Raw genomic sequence first — 14,687 nt, 5'->3', positions numbered from 1 at the left:
TTGTGATGTAAAATGATACCATATGGCTGGAAAATAAGTAGTACTGGCCCTTTAAATATGTATTTTCCAATAAATCAGTTTTCACGGAGTCAGGAAAAACTTTTTCAAAGTTTAGAATCAACCGAGAGCAGTGCATAATCACCAAGGCAAATATTGAGAAAGAGGCAATTGCCTTCTAATGCAGATTTGCAGAAAGTGTTTTCATTTATGAGTTGAATGATAATAAATCAAAATCACAATTCTTAGAACACTACATAGTCTGTTATTCACTTTGCTGAAGTGAATAACAGCATTCATAAAATGGGGCCTTCATGGATAGCGTTAGTTTATTTTTTCAGTTCTGCTGTTTCAGTTCTTAAGATGGGGTGTACTCTGTTTTGAATATTTATGAGAACTTTAGACAAGAATGTGTAATGTACTTCAAAGAGCCTCATATATTATTGGAAAGCTATTCCAAAAACGCAAAGTGAGCTTGTTATTCCTCATTTTATTACCTCTTGGCTTACTTACTTGACATAAGATGGAAGGTTAAAGTGCTAACTCTCCTTGATGTTTTAGGAAAACATGTAGCACATGCAAGGTACATTTTTCATAACTAAAGCAGACATTGAAGGCTGTTTAGCAATACTTTATTTGTACATTTGTACACCCCTTCAACTTTCCCATTTTGTAAAGAGAAGGAAACTTGTGAATAATTTTAAAAAAAATTTGCAGCACATAAAATGTCTAAAAAGTGTAATATGCATTTATGCTCAACTTCGATCAATGTCCCCAAGTAATTTTTTGTATCTGGATCTTAATGCTTTTTAGCGCTGTATCTAAGTTAATATGTTCATTTCTGCATTTCTTACAGCATTTCACCAACTCAAAAGAGAAATCCAGAGGTTTATGTGCTATTCAAAGTCTTGAGGATATTTACTTTCTGCTTCACATACAGTAGCATTGTGCATCTAGGTTACACTACTTTCCTTCTAATTTGACCAGTACATCTTGTTTCACATTTTCAACCATTTCAATTGTTGATTCATTTACATTAGTTATACATTTTTCTACACTCAGACCTGGTTTTGAAACCAGGTTTCTCCTTTAACCTTTTGCCTAATCGTTCGATTAGTTACTGATATACCCGAATACTGTTCTAATCAACAGGTAATTTATATAATGGAGTTGCAATGTACTTTTAAGAGGAGAAAATTACCTGCAGAGAGAGGAAAGGAAGTGAAAAAGTTTTGACTGGATAGACAAGGAAAACCGCAATAGAGTGAGACATACTTTTGGTTTGTGGGACGAATTCCATACATGAAATAAAACGCTGGCTGTGCGAAGCTGGAAACTAATATCTTCAGACGCTGGGAACTCGCAAGCAGTGGTTTTCAGACACTACTCTTCTGTTAACATTACAGGATGCCCTTTTTCTTTAAAGCCTCAAGCTGAAGTCCCCTGCAGGACACAATGAATGCCTTTGTCTTTTTTTTTTTTTTTTGCAGAAATCCAGAAGATAGTTACAAATGTTTATAATATTAAATATTCTTTCTGTCACTCTCAGCTTGTTGAATACACAAATATCACACATACATTAACTCTACCAAGGAAATGCATTTGTGTCTGTAACAGCGATCCTGCTGGAATTTCTCACTGACGGTGTAGAATCCACACCTCTGACTTCCAGCTACAAGGAACAGCAATCTCTTGCACCTCTCTCCAAGGTCGGGGCTGTCAGTCTACAACTGTCGTTCAGGTTTCTTGATCTTTCTGCTGGAACCACAGGGAATAACATTTTACATGCCAGCGAAGGCTCGTGGGATATGCATGGAGCGCTCGTCGATTGTTGAAGGTAGCAGCTTTCGTGGATGTAAAACTTGACATGAGAAACTGCACGAGACCCAGACACTTTCTTAGTGACAAGAAGTTCAATAAGAGAAAAAGTTAACCCCTGTAGCTCCACAGTGATAACACTGGCACGGCTTCCTTTAGACGCGCTCTTTATTAAACGCCGTGAAAACTATAGAAATAAAAGACAAGGCTTTAGATATAGATACATTTACAGACAGGTGACACGTGATTTAACAAAAGTTACTTTGTGGCCGCCTGCCACTTTGGAGGTCTTTAAGAAACAATCTTTGTCTTGTCCACTCTAAATTAAAATAAAAATAAATGGAGTAATTAAAACATCATAACTGATCAATTCACAAAATATTACAAACACAATTACAAAATACCTTGACAGCTACAGGAGACACGAGGCTGCTACATGTGGTCCAGGCTTCTGTTCATTCCGTTCACTCAAATCTATCATATACATGCAAATCTCGCGATAACAAAAGTAGTTCGAGACGAATTAAATTACAATCATTTTACACAAATCTCAAAATGTGAATCAAACAACTTAAAATACATGAAATACTGTTAGAAATAGTACTAAATCTTTTAAAGAAGTAAATTACTTCACTGACACTTACAACCCTAATGGATTCCAAGTTGTGGTGCAAGTCCTGCTGATGGGACTTGGTAAGCTGAAATACCCAAATTAACTCATGGACAGAGCTAGTAATCATTGAGAGCCAGAAACAAAGGTTGTGCACTCACATTGGTTTTGTATCAAACAGCTGCTCAAAAGAGGAATGCGGTGGAGAAAAGTTTATATTTTCAAAGTACGAACTGAAGCAGAGGACCATGGAGGTCCAGTCCGAGGCCAAAACTAGGATGTTTGGGTGATGTTACACCTGGTTTCCTATTTCCCTTTCAAAACACTGTAGCAATAATAAATAAATATTAGTGAACCCTGTAGCAAGATATTCACTCAGTTATGTTGTGTAATGTCATGTGTGTCAGATTGGGTGAGTCCAGTGTGACACTGGTACAATGACGTGAATTTTAAGCTCATATCTGAAGAGCTTTTTTTATTTCGCAAACGCTCATATGAAACCTGGACACTTTCATTTTTACATACACAGGTAAAATAATAAGACTGTCGGGAAATTAATAACATTTTACACAGACATATACGTAGTTACATACTTTGTAGGTTAAATAATGCTTTTACTTTTTAGAAATGGAATTCTCAAACAATAACAACAACAAAAACAAGGAAATAAGGAAAATAACAATGCTCCTGGAAAATAAATAAACTGAGTTAAGCCAGCTCATTAAAGGTATTGTTTTTCCACTTTGGGTTATTCTGCCTCTAGGTATCTGTAAGCTTTAACCTAACTTGTTCTTATATGAAATAGCTTTGTTGTGCTTTAGGTAGATGTCACTTATTTCTCTGTGTGAAGAAAGAAGCGTAATCTTTTTGAGGCACGAATAGTAATAGTGACAAGAGTCCATTGAGCTCTGCTGTAAAAACATTAGAGCCACCTACAATGGCAAGCACACAAACGTAAACATAAAGTGTGTTTTCTTTTACTCGTAAGTTGGAAGCAAGCTAGTTAAAAGGCCTTCCTTTATATTCCTTGACTTAATCTAGAAACCAGATTTGGACCGTTGAGCATGAAGTATCAGAAACCATTTCACGTTGGTACTACAGTAAAACATCACGGTCATAACTCATCTCACTTTAGCTGTAAACATAATGTTTTTCAGAAAGTAAATGTGGCAAGTATTACATGCAATAAAATCCTAAAACACACTGTGAGTTTTTGTGTTGCAGTGAATGGTATTTGCATTTTAAGACCATTTTTTTTTCTGTGTAGTCTGTTCCCAACCCTGGGGACAGTGGAAGCACTTCATCAGGGGGTCCTTTGGTTTAATTGGGTGCAGATGTGTTCTTTATTTCCCAAACATTTTCCAGGTGGACTGGTAAAGCCTGATGTTTGTATATCTCATTAGAGTCACTTCAGTCGCTCAGGCACTGTACTAAAAACAAGTACTTCCTAATCATTGTGCTTCACATCTATGGACACTTTCAATGAGCCAAAGCCGCCGTATTAGACTGCAACAGCTCTCGGCTTTATCTGTTCTAAGAAACTTACCAGGTGGGCTGCAGAGGGCAAGAATTAAAACCCTAGTAATCAACGCCAAACAACAAGAGAAAAATAAAGGATTATCTCCAGGTGTGGCTTAGTTGCTCGACTTTCAACACACACTACCATTTATATGCTGGGAATGTCAATACACAGAAACTTTGTACAACACAAACTGTTGTTAAAGTGGATTATGTTGGCAAATGTCGTTCCTTTGGCGAGGCTTGCCTCCAGTCAGAGGTTCTTCCATGTTTCTGGATACAACATCTCATTTTGCACTTTGCTGTAAAGCCAGCCTGTAATTTAGATGCAAGCTGAAGGAGTTGACAGACACAGCTGAGAAAACACTGAGCACCTATAAATAAGATGGGACAGCACCTTAGGACTTTGCTTTGGAGGGTTTTGTGCAAATGCATTCTCCAGTTCCAGTAAACTGGGCTTCTTAAATATTCAGATCACAGTAGAACCCGGAGTCATCTCAACATTTTTACTAAAATCCATGCATGTTGCATGTCATCCTTGCATGTAACCAACAGATGGCATCAAGGTTTCAGTCAAAAAAAACAAAACAAACTCTCTTCTGAAACTACAAACGAGAAGCTGTGGCAAACTATTCATTTTGTAAGATTTGCATATGGAAATCAAAAACATAAAAGGAAACGCTACCAGTTTAAAATAAACCTAGCAAAACAAAGTTCTTTTACTGAGCGTTCAAGGAGTTTAACAGGCTTGGTTTTATTTCAGCCGTATTACATGACATCATTTGAATCACCTGCTGTGGCTTGTCTGCCTCACATAGATGTTAGCAAGATGAGATCACAGGAAAAACCCAACCTCCACAGATTGGCCATTACTACTGAACGGTAAATGATGCATTTCTTAATGCTTTTTTAAAAACAACAATTACAAAATGTAATCTGCTACCTTCTTGTCTGTCAGACACTTACCCATGAAAAAGAGCAAGTGTTTAGGCAACTTAAACTTCTTTTTAAAATCTTCCTGGCTTCAGAATCCTTTTAGCATCTGCAAACTTTATGTGTTGCTTTAATCCTTTGCTCTGGATGACTTCTCTGGGTTTCCTGACATTGCACAGTTGTTGGTGTAACACCTTCTGAACAGTCCCTTGGCCTTTCAGCTGCTCGCTGTTTGCACACAAGTCTCCGCCGAGCACACATCGACGACGTGTCAAATATGCCCGGTATCTCAAAACAGGCCGAGCCTCAAAGAGTGCTGTTGTCCTGCTGTTTTCCAGTTTTCTTGGCATAGCTCTCCATATTATTTTCTCAACCCTAAACCTAAGTTCTCATCTTTTATAGGAATTTTGTGTGATAAAAACAACACAGTGCATGACTGGAGGGCGATGAAAGGGATACAGGATTTTAAATATATGTATTTTTGTGCAAATATAAATCTCTGGTGTGCATTTGCATTTATTTGTTGTACATCAGCTCTTTTCATATGTTTTTGGCCTGTGTCTATGAATTTTGCACACTTGTGCCATTTTGCATTTTGGCTTTATCGCCACCTTCACCAATGAACTGCTTTACCGTTGTTCTGAATTGATGTTTATGGTCATCCTGATAGAATGTCAAACTTTGTCCTAATCTGAATTTATTTACATCCAACATGTTTCTTTTGTTGTTGTTTTTTTTCCAAGGACTGCCCTGTGTTTAGCTCCATTCATATTTTAATCAAGCTTCCATATCCTAGCTAAAGAAATGCATCCTCACAGCATGGTCAGTTTGTCTTGGTTTCATTCACAAATAAATATTATTTTGCATGACAGCATTAATATAATACAGTTTCTGCTTAGCTTTCCATTTTACCTCCCAAATGTCCATAGATTCCATGTCATGTGTGTTCTGTAACTTTGTATTTTTGTGTTTTTATTATGTAAAGCACTTTAAACTGCCTTGTTGCTGACAAGAGATACAAATAAACTTGATTGATGGATTGACAGATCTCAGAAAAACTTAAGAGTCCAAGACAATACATAAAATTGTGTGCAGAACACTAAATAAATCACAGTAGGCACTAAAAAACAAATGCACTTCCATTAGTAGATCTACTTAGGTCACTGAATATGGGAGAAATAGGGAACGACTGCATTTGCGAAGTAAGGTAGTGATACCTGGGTCATTCTCTGATGCGTATTGCAGACATCGGACTTGAGTTCTGCTAAAAAACGTTGTTGCCAGGAAAACATCTTTTTGTGAGCAGCAACCGGGAGGAACTTTGGAATCAATAAGGTTGTTTGCCGAAGGATGCCAAAGTCCAGGAGCCAGATGGATCCCCTGATGCGCCTGTGTGCGTGCGTCTCTGTGTGCTTATCCCGTTTTTGATCCAGAGAGTCAACACACCCATAGTGGACACGCGAGACCAATAAGACAGGAAGGAATGTTCTTAAGTCAGACATTACGAATGTAGAACTAACCTGGAGCCCACAAGAATAACACTAGCAGCTGCCACTGACCGTACCCTGAAATTCTTCTTAAAGTATATAAATGATAATTAACACTAGATGGTGCACTAGAGCAAGATTTTGAATTATTTTTTACTTTCGATGGCTAAAGATCAAACTGAATTTGGAAAGAAATCGTTTCAAATGTTCTTCAGGCTGTTCCTACTGATCTTTAGAAAGAATCCTCTGTCTGTAGACGTTTGAACTGAAAAAAACCGTTTAATTTACTCATGATGTCTTTAACGTCTCCCGTTTTCACTGTGAATGTTCTGTAATCTCTGTGTTCAGCTGCTAGTCTTGGCCAGGGTTTTCTCCCAATAGAGTGTTTTAAACTCTGTAGGGATTTTCTTGGTGAAAAGAAAAAGTTAAATGAAAAAAAAAATCCCCCACCTCTTGCACTAACCTTTGCTTCATATGACTCGCCACGGATTTGTCCGCGTGGATCCATATGGAAAGCAGACCTCCGGAGACCTACACTGGACTGAATATCAGCAGCAGCAGTAGCTAAAGAAACCTTACACTGTCAAAACAAAGCTTGGCCTCCACATTTTAATTGTGCATGGAGAAACAAATTTGAACAGCTGCCAGAGGAAATGTATGCACATAAACTTAGACACGTAGACAGTCGCAAACAAATCACGACCGTGGGCCACCGTGATTGTTTTTCCTTCCTCTTTATGTGCTAAGAAGTTTCAATGCTCCGTATTTCGCCAGTTAACCTGACAAAAAGATCGATCTCTGCCTGTCAGGAAGGGTCAGGGGTCACGGCTTAGCATCACACTGGGTTTCCATCAGCCAGCCTCATTGGTCCTATATTGTAATTCTTGCTGGTTTTATGTTTTCTCTCAAGCAAAAGGCGTCCTGCTTTGTAGCTTCTCCCTGAACTTCAGCCACAAATGGATTCTGAAAGGACTCAAAGGTCTCAATGGAGAGCAGATTTCATTCTGCCCACGGTGTAATTATTTGGACTCTGCAAGCAGCAACTGGTCTTGTGGCACGTGAAGGTCGAGGGGTAACGTGGGAGTTGGAACAATCAATGAACAGACATTGTGAAGGAAAGCGTGTGTGCCAGTGGGACACTTACCACTTTTAAAATGGAAAATGAAGTCAGATCAGTTTGATTTATTTGCTTTATTTCTGCCTTGGGCGTTTGAAAACATTACAGCAAATGAAATATCCCATATGTCTGAAACTCAGCATTTGCAAATCATTTGCTCATGCTTTGGTCTAAAAAGGATTAATGCAGATTGGAACGACAGAAAAAAGATGCAGGATTACAATCGTGGCATGTTTTTTTTTTCAACTCTCTTGAGTTTATCTTGCAATTTTTAAACATATGTAAAAATAAAGATGAAGATAACAGGACTGAATATCAGTCCAGTTATCCAAAGATGAGAGTCAGTTGGGATAAAAGGGCCAAATATAGAAGATCAAATTACATGCAAAGGGAGCTGATTAAAAAAAATGCTACATGAAAGAATAAAAAAGACATGGGAGACTCGTCAACAAAAGGGGGAAAAAAGCACAAACACTGGATGGAAGAAGATTGGAAAAAGATGTTGTGGACAGGTGAATCTAAGTTTAAGGTGTTTGGCTCACAAAGAAGGCATCTTTTGAGACACAGAATAAATGAAAAAATACAAAAGGAGTGCTTGATGCCGCATGTCAAGCATTGAGGATTAAACATGATTGTCTGGGGATGCTTTGGTGCTGGTGAAGTGGGAGGGTAAAAGTGAAAGTCCACTTCACAATGCCACACTATACCGTGTGGACAGTGCTTGACCGGAGCCAATTCTGTCCGACAACCAGAGAATGACCCGAAGCATGGCTTCAAACCACTCAAGACATATTTAGAGAAGAAGCAGTGAGCCAGTATTCTGTCCACAATGGAGTGACCAGTACTGTCACCAATTCTCATCCCTATTGATCTGTTGTAGGAGCACCGAGACTGCATGCAGTGTAAGAAGTGCCCGTTAAGTCAGTCCCATAAACTGACACTAAACGAAACAATTGGAAATTTTACGAGGAATATTGATATGAAGCGAGTCCTCTGCTGTATGATATGCACTTAATTTACTTCTGATCTGAAGCAGATGTGCGTAGATCACAGCTGTGGAAAACATGACTGGATGTGCAGCAAATGTGAACAGACAGGAAACCAATACCAGATACAACACATTGAGTTTAATACAGTTTAGCCGACATTCATATCCACGACACCAAGCATCCTTCAAAACACACTGGAACATTTAAATAAGCTTTCACTAAGAAATACATATATTTTAGATGTTGCATTCTTGACATAAAAGCAGGAAGTTGCGACGTTGACACACATCCTGCTGGCTCACTAGAGGATGAAGGGCAGAAAGAGACATGGGTCAAGTAAGAAAAAGAAGAAGTGAAAGGCAACATGGTAAGACCGTGGTTCTTAATCTGTGATAGAGTCACTCTTATCTGCAATTCGTCCAAAATTTCAAAAACACATCTATGTAGTTGAAGTAGAGTGTAGTTTGGCTTACTTAGTTTATTTCTTGATTATTATTAAATGTAAGGTACTTTTGGACATTATTAGATATGACTCAGTTTGTGGAAGTTTCAATATGTTTAAATGGACATGAGTAATTCACTTTAAAAAAAAGATTGCCGTTTGTTGCCATATAAAACTGTTGGAAAGAGTCACACAGATCAAATCTAAGAAAGAGAAAGTAAAATGTCCAGACTTTTAAACTGAAAAGGTTTTTTTTTAACCTCATTGTTTATGGTGTAAGAAATCAAAATTTGCATCAATGTGTGTCTTGTGTGGTTACTAATAATTATTATTAATAATTGATTAGTGAGATTTTTTAAGTTTCTTTAGCTGAACCAACTGGGCGCCAATTCCAGTATCGCTGGAATCTTAAGATGGTTTGAAGGAGCAATGGTCTGAGGCCAGGAGGAGGCACACAGCGAGCACGGCGAGCACTTTTGTTCTCTTTTTTTGGCTCCCAATAACAGGAAAAATAACAATGAGATATTCCAGCTAATCAATCGTCATTTCCTCCTTCTTTTAACTTGTTCCTCTCTGCCAGGATCTCTGTGTTTGCAGTATTGTTGAAAACCACACAAAAAACATTTTTTGCGTTTTTATGACGTAAAGCACTTTGAAGTGTCTGAATTGTGCAATACAAATAAACTGATCAATGATTGATTGATTGATTGATTGACTGATATGACAAAATACCATGCTGCAACGGGCGGGTTTTCAGAGAATCTTGGCTCGGTTTGATCAGTGGAACTTGAAGAGTGTGAGCCAAAATGAACGTCCCACAAGTTGACTGCTTGGTTCGGTAGTCCCTTTACAGAGAGAAATTCCTGAAGACTCAGTCGTCTCATCCAAAGCTGGCTGCAGTGTTTGTTCTACGCATGCACAGGCACATAACAAAAACAATGGCAGATGACATTGTGTGCTACTTAAGTTGTTTAGTTTAACACAATATCTAGCTCATTGGACACGGAGGTGGGTTTCTGGTTTCTAAATGAGGTGGAAACTACTATTAAAAAAAAACGACATGCTAAAATCACAGCGCCATATAGTGACCTGGACCTGGATGTGGTGACTACAGCAGAGTCGAGGTGTTTTGGGATGTTTATTTCCCCCCAATTAACACAGCAACCAAAAGCAGTGGCAGTTTCCAGACAGCGGACTCGTGTAAATGTAGCCTTATGTTATGTAAAACTGTCTGAACCGTCAAACTGTGGAGGTTCCAAAATAAATGTTCTTTATCCCTAACCTCACCACAGTTGCTTTTGGTCAGATCCTGCTGTCAAGAAATGGTAGTTGTAAGTGATGAGATAGACGCAGTGGACCCACGTATGAAGAGTAAATTAATTTTAAAGTTTTGAAGTTTAATGATGGATTGTACAAAAAATCCAGGCAGCACAGGTGAGCAGAGACAAGGAGCTTAGACTCTGGTAGCAAATGGTAACACGGCTAGAGATAATGACATGAGACATGACACAACTAGGATCCAACAGGGAACAAGAGACACAAGTGAGTTTAAATACACAGGGAAGGTAATCGAGGAAAACGAGGGACAGCTGGGGAAAATCAAGGGGCAGCCGGGACAACACAGAGACTCATTTAACTGAAAAGACACAAAATCCAAATCCTCACAGACTTATCCAGACATCCGCATTGCCCAACTCAGTGGCTCGGTGAGCTCGGGCAGGCTTGGCAGGTTCCTATTTGCACAACTGTTGCAAATAGGAACAAAATTGCAAAGAGGAAGTGCATATCTGTATAACAGAGGTCAAATGCTTTGAAAATAGAGACTGCAGGAAAGTAACTGATTGTCGTTTTTGTTTGTTATATATATATATATATATATATATATATATATACTGTAGATGGTACAGTTTTCACATTTTTCAAATTCAGTTTAAAGAAAGCTGAAACCTATATTTAAAACTTACAAAAGAAAATCTCCTGATCTATGCACACCCAGAAATGTAAGTTTTTTTTACGACTTGTTGTCTCAGGAAAGAGAATGGAGAAATGAGAGTTTCATCCCATGATGACCCAGAAACAAAACTCTGTTTAAAACACAGAGACAGACACGAACCGGCATAAAGCCTATGCAGCATGATATCTGGAAAGAATACTGAGAAGAGATACCAAGAAATTGCATTGATACGCATCATCAAAAGGATCAGGTCGGTGAAGAAGCTTACAGTAAATTTGCAACAACAAATAAGTGAGGAAGTGATTCCGCTGTGAGATAGGGTATTCAAAGTGATGAATAAAACGCCACAGTGGGTCTTGTTTAGTAGTTTTTCAAGATTTTTGCTTTTACTTTTAGAATGAAATGTGTTGAGGTCAAAAGATGCATTTATATTTTTAAAAAATAAATAAGAAACACAATCTTTTGTTATGTATTTTGTATTGATTGATGCATGTTTTAAGCGACCCCACATTGATTTGTTCTTACTTTTAGCCGCACACATGGATGGAAATGTAACCCTTCAGCTGTTCCCCAGCAACCACAGCCACATCAACACCACCTGCTCCCGCAACAACATTTTTAAGACGCTGGTTCTGCCCGTTTTGTACTCCTGTCTTTTCCTGGTGGGACTCTCTCTCAATTCTGTAGCAGTGTGGGTGTTTTTTCGCATCCCGTCTCGGTCGCACTTCATTATTTACCTGAAGAATGTCGTTGTCGCCGATGTTGTCATGACGCTGACATTCCCCTTCAAGGTTTGTTACATTTATATGCAGTAGCTTGTGAAAAAAAATAAATAAATAAAAATAAAAAAATCAGTGGCTTCTATGCCTTCCATATATGCTGGTGCTCCTGGTAAAGATAAAAAATAAAGTAAAACTTTGAGGTTTATCTTTGGTTGCAAAGGAAAAAAAATTACTTAGTTGCTAAATTATAGGTTCCACACTAAGTTTAAAATGTACGCTTTTATATTGATCAGGAAGCTTAAAAAAATCAGCCACCGATAACTTAATGTGTTCTTGGGTATATCTATGACAGTAGTGGTTTCATTATAGCAATATTTAAAATGGGAAAGAGGACATAATATTTGAAATGGCCAAAAATAACACGTATGATGTAAAACGTTATAGTTTACTATGTTATAATAGTATTCCTTCATTAAGACCGTACCTTTAGTGTTGCTTTGACTGATTAATGTGTATTTGTAGGCAGAGCAGTACAGATGAATCTCAACAGTCCAAATTAAAATGTCAACAGACAAAGCTTCTTATTCTATAAAAATGAAAATGCACTATTCAGTTTCTAATAGACACACTTCACAAGAGTATACACCACAAACAGTCAATGCAAAAGAAACTGATTGCTCATGGAGTGCTCAATGCAGATATATAATTTGAAAGTTGAGTGGAAGGAAAACTTTCAGTAGAGAGGTGCACAAGGAGAAATGTTAACAGAGTTGTGAAGCAAGGCATATTCAGGATTTTCAGTCTAAGTGTGGGCTACAGCAAGCTTAAAATAAAAGAAAAAAGGTTTTAAATATATCAATCTCTATGAAATAACATATCTTCAACATTGGTGGCAGTGCATGTGGTGGACATTGTTTGGTTTATGTCTTTAGGTTTTCAGCATCTATCTCCTATTAAACTTCTGTTGTCAAAATTATCCCAGTTGATGAAAAATTTCACCTAATACTTAATAAATAGGAGCTTCTGAAAATCTGCAAGTAATAAATCTGGGCTAAATATCTAGTGGGGATTAAAAGCCTTTCCTCAATTTAATAATTAGAACTGTGTAAATCTCAAACTGTGTGAATGTAAGAAGAAGAAAAAAAAGCGCAAACCCTAAAAGAATGAACACTTTATTTTTGCAGGTGCTGTCCGACTCCAACATGGCGCCGTCACACATAAGGATTTTTGTGTGTCGAGTCTCCTCCGTGCTGTTTTACCTCACAATGTATATCAGCATCCTGTTCTTCGGGCTCATCAGCATCGATCGCTGCAGAAAGACCCTGATGCCGTTCAGAGGCACCAACTCTGCCCGTCTGGCCCGCAGGAAATTCCTCTCGGGGGCCGTCTGGAGCTTTTTGCTGGTTCTCTGTCTGCCAAATGTGATCCTTACACGAAAAGCCTCAGCTTCTCCATACTTCAAGTGCAGTGACCTGAAGACAGAGGCTGGTCTGTTTTGGCACGAAGTGGTAAATCACGTCTGTCAAGTGATTTTCTGGGGGAACTTGGTTGTCGTGATAATATGTTACACTCTAATTTCCAAAGAGTTGTACAAATCCTACTCTCGCACTAAGTCCCGCTGCCCTGGAGGGACGATATCTTTAGCGACAAGGACAGAAACAACTCGGAAGTCTCCCCAAGCCAGGAGAAAAATGAATGCAAATGTATTCCTCGTGCTAGCGGTGTTCTTTGTGTGCTTTGTGCCGTTTCACTTTGCACGAATCCCCTACACAATGAGCCAGACTAGAGGGGTTCTCTTTGATTGCAAGCTCCGGCTTTTCTTCTTCCAGCTAAAGGAAAGCACACTTTTCCTCTCTTCTCTAAATGCCGTGCTGGACCCTCTGATCTACTTCTTCCTCTGTCAGTCCTTCAGGACCACTTTGTTCAAGACCCTGCGGCTGCCTCCCGGTACCTGCAGCTGGTTAACAGAAAGAGGGACAGAGTCAGTCAGGGACTCGTCTGCATCCACATAAATCTGCTGGATATAAGGTAGAGTCTTGTGACAGAGCACTGGATATGTAAACTTTCTGTGACAGACTGCAGGGCACTTCAGAAATGTCCTGTTGTTGAGAATTGTACATATGGTAAAATGAGAAATGGCATCAACTGTGATACAACATGTAACCAAAAAGCAACTGAAAGTGATGAGAATTCAGACTTTTTATTTTCAAGTTTGTTTGTTTTTTTTTGCAGAGTTTCTGTTCCCTCTTTCTCTTTACAACAAGCAAGAAGTTTCTCTTCTATGTTGTTATACCAAATGATTATCTAAAAACAAAAAGTATGGTGACCTTTTGTGTCTCACATATTTCATGTTTGTGTTTGTCCTTTATATTTTATTGGTTTTTCCTTCAGATTAAGTTCTAATGACTGTATACGTCTTTTTGTTGAGTTGTGAGTCTTCTGTAGATTTTGCATCATACTTCATTAAACACTGAGGAAATTGAAAAGTGCCTGTGGTCTGACTCCAGATATGTTGGTGTTTGTTCAGCCATATCGTGACTCGACCAACCACGTGGCAGAAATTCAGTACATTCAGCTGTCTGGGTGTGATAAAGATGGCTGACTGAAGCTCTGACTGAGTGTCAGAATGGGTAGGATGGAGGAAGTGGGGGGAATGACATAACTTTGAATGCAGTTCAGTATTGGCAAGTGTCTAAACGTCAATGACTTCAAATCAATGCATCTTAGGACATCCCTTGAGGGAAGACAGAAAAGAATGCAATGGTGCATCTTAAGTTGATTGTGCCCGTGTAACAACTAGAGGTTTTGATTTAAAATGAGGGAAAAGTAGAACAGCAATTACATAATATCCATTCCTTGTTGTCAGGTTCAAGTTTCAGGATGCATTCAAATGCTCTGGTTGGACACTGCAACAAATGTTTTCTTTCCTAATGGCAATTGCAAATCAGACATGCTGGGGAAAGCAGGATTAAGATGTAAAGCAGAAGTCATTCCCCTTTCTTAATAAATCAGAAACGTGTTCCAGTTCATTTCGGAACCCTGTCCTGACCCTGTCCACAGCTGACGTAAGTCCAGACAAACTCTTCTAATTTCGTGATGT

The 14,687-nt window shown here is 38.6% G+C and overlaps 1 protein-coding gene across 2 annotated transcripts; it reads left to right on the top strand.

The window, feature by feature from the left end:
* The first annotated feature begins 10,874 nt into the window (after positions 1-10,874).
* Positions 10,875-14,076, top strand: LOC114161315 (P2Y purinoceptor 12-like). Of its 2 annotated transcripts, none has more exons than XM_028044522.1 (3): positions 10,875-11,156; positions 11,397-11,656; positions 12,772-14,076. In XM_028044522.1, the coding sequence occupies exons 1-3, from the start codon at positions 11,045-11,047 to the stop codon at positions 13,597-13,599; spliced, it is 1,200 nt and encodes a 399-aa protein (XP_027900323.1). In that variant the 5' UTR covers positions 10,875-11,044; the 3' UTR covers positions 13,600-14,076. The 2 variants fall into 2 exon arrangements, with proteins under 2 accessions (XP_027900323.1, XP_027900324.1); XM_028044523.1 differs by having other exon boundaries at positions 10,902-11,115.
* Positions 14,077-14,687: the final 611 nt, after the last annotated feature.

This window comes from Xiphophorus couchianus, chromosome 18 (assembly GCF_001444195.1).
Source record: "Xiphophorus couchianus chromosome 18, X_couchianus-1.0, whole genome shotgun sequence".
NCBI lineage: Eukaryota > Metazoa > Chordata > Actinopteri > Cyprinodontiformes > Poeciliidae > Xiphophorus > Xiphophorus couchianus.
Note: the sequence above shows the minus strand (reverse complement) of the source record. Positions and strands in the feature narration are given on the sequence as shown.

Coding starts and splice junctions, on each gene's coding strand:
- LOC114161315 (XM_028044522.1), top strand. CDS start 11,045: ATGATATCTGGAAAGAATACTGAGAAGAGATACCAAGAAATTGCATTG. Junction 11,157..11,396: donor AAATTTGCAACAACAAATAA/GTGAGGAAGTGA, acceptor TCTTACTTTTAG/CCGCACACATGGATGGAAAT. Junction 11,657..12,771: donor CGCTGACATTCCCCTTCAAG/GTTTGTTACATT, acceptor TTATTTTTGCAG/GTGCTGTCCGACTCCAACAT.